Raw genomic sequence first — 9432 nt, 5'->3', positions numbered from 1 at the left:
TTGTCATTTTACATAACCTGTTCTGGTAGTGTTCCCTGTAAGCTGGGATCCTTTTACGACTGTACTAAAATCACGCTGATTAATAGATGGTAGAATGTGGCTTGATAACATTCACTGTTTGCATCACAGAATCATCGCACATGATCCATCCACAGATGTCCTTTAGAGACACACGGCGAAAGACGGCATTCCAGTCCATTGTTGTCCAGCAGCTGCATGGCATAGTGTGTCTTATAGTTTCTTGTGTTTTATGGGCGAGCGGGGACTGACAATGTGTCAGAGAGACAGAGAACTGGTGTAATAGCATCGCGCACATTCCTTTCCCTTGTTCTGCCGCATTGATTGCTTCCTCTCTCTTTACTGGATGCGTTAAACGCACACAGTGGCGAGAGACAAAGAGATGCTTGACCTTTGACCTCTGACTAAAAGCAAGCCTAATCTTAAGTTAGCATCCTTGGTTTTTGTCATTGTCTTTTCCCAGACAGAGAATGAATGCAACTTTGGTACCGGGGTCAGAGCCGTTCAACTATTCTCTGTTTACCAATAGATGTGAGTTTGTCTCTCTCTCTCTCTCTCTCTCGGTGTGTGTGTGTGTGTGTGTGTGTGTGTGTGTGTGTGTGTGTGTGTGTGTGTGTGTGTACGTGTTCCTCTCTATTCACGCAAACACACAGCCCACCCAGGGAAGGTTTTGCTGAGTGTCTGTTGACCCCCTTTTCACCTTTGCTAAACACTGCAATTATCACCCTTCAGCTCTTTACAGGGAAGGTACACAGATTACTTGGATCTTTGTATCTTGGGTTGGCATAAATGAAAGCAGGCTGCCGGGTATTTCTCTTGAGCAGTCCCAGTTTTGAATTACTCTTTCCCTTCCCACTTGTCAGTTAGTGTTCTCATTGTGTAACGCCAGACCAGTACTGGTGTAGAAAGATGAGAATAGAGAGCTGCACAACTTTTAAAAATCTACCAGTCATAATATTATTGCACAGAGTATATCCATACCTTTAGCTTGTGACTTTACACATCAAAAGTGCACCTCTTTTTTAGCTTATCTACCTATAACAGGTGCTTAACATGCACACTGAAGGTATTTTTATGCACCCATTTTGGGGTAGACACAAGATATAGGTCTCTCTTTTTTTTGGTACTACACTTGCATACCTAAAGGACGGTTATTCTTTTTTGGCCAAAACATTAGTCATTAATCCTGAATTCACAGCTTTCAAGGCTCAGATTGATGATGATGATGAATATAATGCATACATATTATATACATATATAGCACAATTAATTCAATTGATAACTAAGTTCTTCATACTTACTATCAGTTTTCTATTTGAATATATTTTAAAATGTGAGTTATTCCTGAGATGGCAAAGCTGAATTTTCAGCATCATATACTCTAGTCTTCGTGTCACGTGAGCCTTCAGAAATTATTTTGATATGCTGATTTGGTGCTTAAGAAAACTGTTTATATTTTAGTGGAAATCGTGATGCCTTTTACTTGACACACATTTTTGAACAGTAGCTACAGTCATGGTCAGAATTATTATTAGCCTTATTAGCCTAATACCGGTAATTATTATTGGCCTTAAATGCACTATATTGCCAAACATTTTGGGACGCCTGCCTTTACATGCACATGAACTTTAATGACATCCCATTCTTATTCCGTAGGGTTTAATATAGAGTTGGCTCTTTTGGGAAGGCTTTCCACAAGGTTTAGGAGTGTGTTTATGGGAACACATCTCCACTGCTCTAGAGTCCAGTGGCAGCATGCTTTATATCACTGCATCTGATGCTTTGCATTGCATTTGGTGATGTAAAGCTTGGATACAGCTGTCTGCCCATGGAAACCCATTCCATAAAGCTCTCTATGCACTGTTCTTGAGCTAATCTGAAGGCCACACAAGGTTTGGAGGGGGTCACAATATGAAATAATAAATGTTTTTCTCTTATACACTAGTTTTCCACTATTATTGCCACTCCTAGAAATTCTTATGAGTAAAATCTCTGAAGTATATTGCCATTCATTTGTTTAAATTTTAGCACACCAGGGTGACTATGAATATAAAATTGTCCAGCCATGACTTTCACAGGAGTATAAATCTGAGGAAACACAAAGGCCGAATTATCTAATCATTCACATTGAGTAAAACAAAAGAATATAGTTCTGATGTGTAGTAAAATATTGTTGAGCTTAATTAAATAGAAAATGACTGTAAGAAAATAGCTAAAGAAATTTTATTAAAGAAAACCCCCATATCCACTATCAGGGCGATAATTAAGAAGTGCCAATCAACTAAAGATGTTAGGAATCTGCCTAGAAAAGGACACCTGTCTATATTGTCTTAATGCACAGCAAGCAGGGAAGTTCGAGTGGACAAATACTCTCCAGGGATCACAGCTGGAGAATTGCAGAAAATAATTGAGTCTTAGGGTCAGGAAAAAAATCCACAAAAATATCTAACAGCACCACATCACCAAGTTGTTTAAGAGGATTTCAGACACGACTGGAATTTCAAATGGGTCGGATTCTATGGTCAAATCAAACAAAAACAAAAAAAACTTGTTAGCAGCAAACCCACCGGATGGGTCTGGTGCTTACAGGAATTATAAAGTACATAATTAGATTAATATAATGCTGGATCTTTAAAGGTGTCGTGAACTGGCTTTTTTACTGTTGTCTGAGGTCAACTAATGATGTTTGTGAGGTTTTTACATACAAAAAACATCATAATGAATAAGTAATATGCTATTTTCTACACTGGTTTTGAGGCTCTCTCCTCAGTGTTTTGATGGGCGTGCTGCACTGGAGACTTGGAAGTAAACGCCCACGGCTAGGATTGGATAAGATTTGCATGTTTATTGAGCTTCAGCTTGTTCCCTTGTCAGTTCAGTTCACATAAAGGAGGGATTGTTTTGAAAGCAGCAACTGGATTGATTCTCTCACAGGGCTTGCAAAACGTCCTTATCAAACAAACACAATGATTTATCTCTCATCCAATCCGCGATTGATTGGAATATCATTTTTTATTACTTGTCCCTTCCGATCGGTGGATATAAGTACAAACCACACACACACACACATTCCTGTCGGATCCAATATAGAAAGAACAGCATTGTGTTTTAATCGCATGTCTATAAATCCAGTATTGCCTTTCTTGTTTACAAACGATTCTGCAGTGAAATTAAGCAAACAAAGCACAGCGTAATAACTTACTCACTTCGGCATGTTTACTGCTCGTGATCCGTTTAGCTCCATGAGTCAGTGGGCGGGGCTACAGAAGCAGGCGTACATATTTATCTGTTGAGGTGGCGTTTCCCGTTCTATTAGGTCATTGATTTAAGAACTCTCGTTTTCTGGGCCTGTTGTAAATAAAAGCTTTTCTTTGACTAACAAGGACGTTTTCAGCTCCAAAACTTACAGGATATATCGCGATTAACATTTATATATAAAAGCCTCAAGGGAAAGTTGATTTCTCAATTCATCACCCCTTTAATGTTATAATTCTATTTTTTTGCTGGAGGTCCTATCTTGTTCAGATACATGAAATCATGGATTTTATCCAATACCTTCAGATAAAAAAAATCTCTGCTAGAAATCTTAGAATGGGCCATGGTTGGATCTTCCATCAGGATACCGAGCCACAGCAAACCTCAAAATCAACACAAAAATGTGCCACTGAGCACAAAACGAAGCTTCTGTCAGGACTATCCAAGTCCCCCGACCTGAATCCTATAGAAAATGAGTGGGGTTAACAGGAGAAGCACCAACATGGAACTGGGAATCTGAAGGATCTGAAGAGACTGGTCTCTGAACTCTTGTCAGTTGTTCTCCAAACTCATCAGGCATTATAAAAGAAAACTCAGAGCTGCTACACCGTACACATTTTTTGTTGGTTTTTGTTGGTTTAACTTTAAAAAAGTAAGTAACCTGGTTGCCTTAAGATTTTGAGTTTATTGAAATAAAAAAATTGAGTTGAGACAATGAAGGACATTTGTTTAATAAATAGAAACTCAAAATATTATTGAATCTGAACCATATAAAAAATTGATAAATCATGAAAATAGCACTATTTGGCATGTTTCACAGCGTCATCAGAAATAAAAAACACACAATTACCCAATATGCTTACAAAATCTTTTAATAATATTTTAATAAAGGTTGTCGAATTTAAAAAAATGTTCTTTGTATTAACTCAAAATTTTAATTTCTATGAACTCAAAATTTTAAGGCAACCAGGTAACTTTTTTCTAAATAATTTTTTACAGTGTATCTTGGCAAAAGGAGGTTCCCATGTGTGTTGTTCCAATTATTAACTGAAATTTTTTTTTTCTTTTTTTTTTTATACCAAGTTTGCCAACAATGACCTGGACTGTATATCAAAATTATTAATAAAAATATTAAGCATTCAAATATTAAAACATGAATCACTTTAGTATTCATATTATTAATCTAATAGTAATTCAATTTAATAGTTATGTAGCTTATGGAAAGCAATAACAAAAAGTAATTATTCAAGAAGAAATATTAAATAAATATATTTCATTTCTTGGTATTTTATTAGCTCACACATTGTATGAAATATTTACAGACCCTTGATGTTAATCCCTCAAAGGATGGCATTTACATGGTAACATAGTTTGCACAATGAGGTAGAGAGATGGATAGATACAATAACTAAAATAGCTTATTAGATGTGTGAAATATTATTACTGAATAAATGATAGCACTTAAAGAGAATAATAACTTAAATTAAAATTAGTACCTGTACAATTTAAAAAGAAATCATTCATTTACATATCAATCCATAAAATACAGCTATTTAAAGCATACATAAGGTTGTCTTGCACACACAAAACAATTTTGAAGTATAAAATGCCCTGTAAAGTGGAACTAAGAGTAATGTTTTTGTGTACACTAACAGAATAACCAGCAAAATATGGAAGTTTTGTCTTTGTTCTTCCTCTTTTTGTGCTTGTATTCCAGTCCAAAGTCATAATTCCAGATAAGTGTTAGCCAACAGCTGTGATTACAGTACATCAAGGCTTCCAGTAGTGTTGAAGGCACGTGAGAAAGTCAGACATTTATTTACACAACGGTCGGATTTATTTACATTCCCTCATTAGTTTGAACAGCACGATCACCTGCAGCCGCAGGACTCCACCACCATGTCTTCATACTGCTTGTATACAACGTTGTTCCCTGCGTCAATGTACAGGATGCTGATGGGGCTGAGTTTGGAGGGGACGCAGCAGCTGGGCGGCATGTTGCTGGGGTTCATCGAGTTCATTAGAGTTTGTATGATGGCGTGATTGGTTGGCTCCAGGTGAGATCGGAGAGGGAAGTCACACATGCCCTCACAGTGATACGCCTCATAGTCTAAGGGAGCAATGATCCAATCGTCCCAGCCCAGCTCCCTGAAATTCACATGCAAGGGCTTTTTGCTGCACCTAGATTTGGATTTTTTGCCGTGCCTCTTGCCATGGCGGTTAGGTAGGGTTGTCCGTCTACTCCGTCGGGATTTCAAGTGAGGTCCTTTTTCCTTCCCAGGACTATCCAGACCCCACAGTTTAATCTTCTCCCTCTTTTCGTAGAAAATGCTTTGTCTCTTTTTTGACCTTGTGAAAACAACCAGTATGGCTTTCTTTAGTTGCGGACGGCCATGTCTGTGAAATCCAAGATATTGCAAGTCGATTTCCCTCTCAGGATTATCTAGCGTCGCCTTGAGCTCCAAACAGAAGCGGGTCCCGTGAGAGTGGCGCCGTCGTTCCTTAAAAGTCTCCCATACGTCGAAAACCTCCCATTTTGGTTTATGTGCATCCTCCAGATCCAGAGTTTTGGAGTCGAGCACAGTGTGCGACTGACAGGAGAGCAGCTGTATCTCCACCGGGCCCGTCTCTGATGCTCGGAACGTTCCGGAGATCTTCGTGTATATCCTCAGTTCAGCACCCAGGAGCTCCACGTTTTCAGAAAGTGTCGATACATCGAATAAGTATTTCTGTCTCCACAGTGGAGAGGTCAAAAGGTCATCTGGAACAAAAGAGCACACATTTAGTGACAGTGGCTGTACATTTATTTACAATGTCAGTTAGAGAGGCATCAGGAGGAATTACATCATCTTTCTTTGCTGTAATAAGTTGTAAAAGTTAGATTGTTACGTTTTAAAAAGTTGTTATCTTAACTTGGAGTTTTAGATAAAAGTAGGGAAACATTTTATTTTAAGGTGATTTAGTTATAGTTATTACATGTACTTACTATAGTAATAACAGTTAATGATGGATAATTACAAATAACAAACCTTAAACCAAACATTGACTGTAACTCTATAGTAAGTAAGCCTATACGGTTAATTAATATTACTCTGTACTCATTTGAGTAAGTACAATAACTATGCCACCTTATGGATAGTTACACATTATTTTAAGGTTTTATTGTTACAGTTTAATTATATCTTTAAGTACTGCGATATATTAACACCATGAACTGGTTTGAGGTTTAGTTGTATGTAATTATGCATAATTTACTGTAATTACTATGGTATAAGTACATGTAATGTAACAATAAAGTGTTACCTATATGTGTAAACAAAGTAAAACTAGAAATTTGCATGATATACTTTATTACTTATTTTAACACTTAATAAATGAGGAAAATGTATCGTGCCTCCCTTTATTTCTCACTGGTCTGTTGGAATGAAAACTTTTAGAATGTAAACGGAATGTTTTATTCTGTCAAGGAAAAAAGAATGCTAATTGAATTTCAGAAAAAGTAATAAAACTACTAAAAAAACATATCTTCTTCTTCTTTAGTAATTTAACCTTCATGAGGATTATTCATTTTTATTTTTTTCCGCCAAAATCTACACCCTTTAAAATAAAGATGCCAGGAAGAACCAAAAAGCAGTTTTCATGGTGATGCCATAGAAGAACCATTTTTGTTTCCCTGAAGAACTGTTTTGTGAGTGGTTCTTTAAAGAACTTTTTTTCTCTATCCTTTTTATAGTCTAACGAACCTGTCTACACTACAAATAACCTTTTGTGTAATGAAAAGGTTATTTGGATATTAAGGGTTCTTGATGGAACCATAGCTACATCCCGCCAACAAACCATTAAGAACCTTTATTTTTAAGAGTGTTTAAACGCACCTGTGCTGTAGGCTAATTGTTCTGCCACTCAATGAAAATGGGAAAAACTATTGGGAGAAAAGGCCATTTATTAAAGCTAAAGTTATGGACCAGATTAAAAACAAATCAAACAACTAACCTTGGCCCTCGTCCACAAAACTCGTTATAGTGTTTGCGGCTTTTGACGAGCGGAAAAAACTCGCGTTCAGTCCCAGTTTTTCAGCCGCGGAGAAAGTCTTGTAGATGGAGATCATGTAATCGTGAGGTTCAATCGCATCCTTGATCGCCCGCTGTGACTGTATGTCTCCAGATAACGGTGCTGCTGCTGACAATATACTTTTGCCGTGTTTGGCTCTTCTGTGTCCATCAGCAGGCGCAGACTTGGACACTTTCATCCCTTTGGATGCGTTTGGAAACAGAGGATTTATTGAGGGAACGCACAGAAAATGCAAAAGGAAAGTAAAAGTCAAAAATATCCCAGACGCTCCACAAGAACACATCTTGTAAATGCACCAGAAAAAAAGAAGGACCTGCTTGGAAAAAACAGGAACACATCACACGTGTGTGTGTGTGGAGGAGCGCAGACTGAGAGCAGCTCCTTCTGAAGAACAGCCTCCTTAAGTACCGTCATGACATTATTAGCGCTCACTCAATCCAAACAAGACTTAAAGACTCTCCTACCCAGCTTTATTATAATAAGATATTACTGTCCTCCTTCATGTCCCCATATTTCAACATGCGTCATTTTAACAGAAAAAAAAAAAAAAAAAAACATAAGTATGAAAATTTTTATATTTTGATTGATTACTTTAAAATGGTTTATAATCAGAACCAAAGTGTAGTAGGCCTACCGGATAACATTTAAATATGGATTTAACTGCTGTGTAGACTACGAGAAACAAATATTGAAAAAAAGTCTAATTTTGAAAGTTTCGTTCTTTTAAGTTCATTGTGAATGTGATTGACAGATTGTGGTTTTTCCTCAGTTCTGCAGGTGTCAGTGTGAGGATTGAGCACTGTGGACTTTACCGCCCTCTAGTGGTGCAATGTGTGTGTGTGTATATATATATATATATATATATATATATATATATATATATATATATATATATATATATATATATATATATATATATATATATATATATATATATATATATATATATATATATATATATATATAAACAGCAAGATTTTCAGTGCAACTCAGGCACTTGTCTCCCTTGGTTTGCAAAGGCATAGTTTTGGTTTGAATATTGGAGGGCAGTTGTGAACCATTTAGTGGGGTCTCAGGGCCTGCTTCCTCATGAGCTTTATTTATTAGGCTATTCTTTTTTTTTTGCAAAATAATTTTTTTATGGCATCATCCACACATGCAAAATCGGTTCATAACGTAACTGCAATAAAGTATTTTTACTATGTGCCATGGGAAGCCAAACTAACTTTAGCCTATAACATTTTATCATAATGAAACTGTTAATTTCCTGTCAATTCATAATGTCTGATATTCTGATAGGCTATCTGACACAATATCTGTCATTATTAAAAACACATTTTGGAACACAACTGTTTTGTGAATACTTCAAGAATGTCCATAAAGCTCTTGATTCTAACTTCATACTTGACCTTATGAAAAAGTAACACAGTTCTTGTAACTGTTTAACTACACTGTAAACCCAAAGAAGTTGTCCAAAAAAAAAAAAAATGCAATCAGTAAGAAATGTAACATTTAAGCAAGCAGAACTTGCTGATTTTCATTTTGTAAATATAAATTGTAATTGCTCTGAACTTGAAATATTTGAGTATGTTAATTCATACATTTACTTTCAGATTTTTAGTAGTGGAAACTTGACCGGCTTTAACTCGCTAATTCAATAAATGCCACCTTGCTAATCAGTTACACAATGCTTTGGTAGCATTAATATAGCACATCACAGGCTGAATGAGGACAGGAATATAATACATTTAACATGTATCTGTTCTCAAACTACCTCAGGCTCCACTTGTGCTCCACTTGTCACCATACCGTACAAAAAAAAAAAAAAATAAACTTAGCAGAAAGTCTTGTAAATTAGCATAACAATCATTAAACACTACTAAATCTCCCACTTAATGTTAGTCTTGGTTAAAAAACAATGTACCACTTCATATTACTTTACTATTATCTATACTACTTTTAACACTTAACCCTCTAGGCGCCAGGTGGGCGTTCCTATAAGTGTGTGACGTCAAGTCAAAACTATGAATTCAGATTACTTAAAATGTGTCAGTTTTGACAACTCAAAAGAAAAAGATATACACAAAA

General features: G+C 36.3%; 1 protein-coding gene across 1 annotated transcript; it reads right to left on the bottom strand.

Annotated features, from left to right (window-relative positions):
- Window positions 1–5144: 5144 nt before the first annotated feature.
- On the bottom strand, window positions 5145–7627 carry gdf6b (growth differentiation factor 6b). Its single transcript, XM_067426099.1, has 2 exons — window positions 7267–7627; window positions 5145–6034 (listed from the first exon to the last, which is right to left on the bottom strand). The coding sequence occupies exons 1-2, from the start codon at window positions 7625–7627 to the stop codon at window positions 5145–5147; spliced, it is 1251 nt and encodes a 416-aa protein (XP_067282200.1).
- Window positions 7628–9432: the final 1805 nt, after the last annotated feature.

This window comes from Pseudorasbora parva, chromosome 19, assembly GCF_024679245.1.
Source record: "Pseudorasbora parva isolate DD20220531a chromosome 19, ASM2467924v1, whole genome shotgun sequence".
Classification (NCBI taxonomy): domain Eukaryota; kingdom Metazoa; phylum Chordata; class Actinopteri; order Cypriniformes; family Gobionidae; genus Pseudorasbora; species Pseudorasbora parva.
The sequence above is the reverse complement of the archived record's forward strand: the minus strand, read 5'-3'. Positions and strand labels throughout refer to the sequence as shown.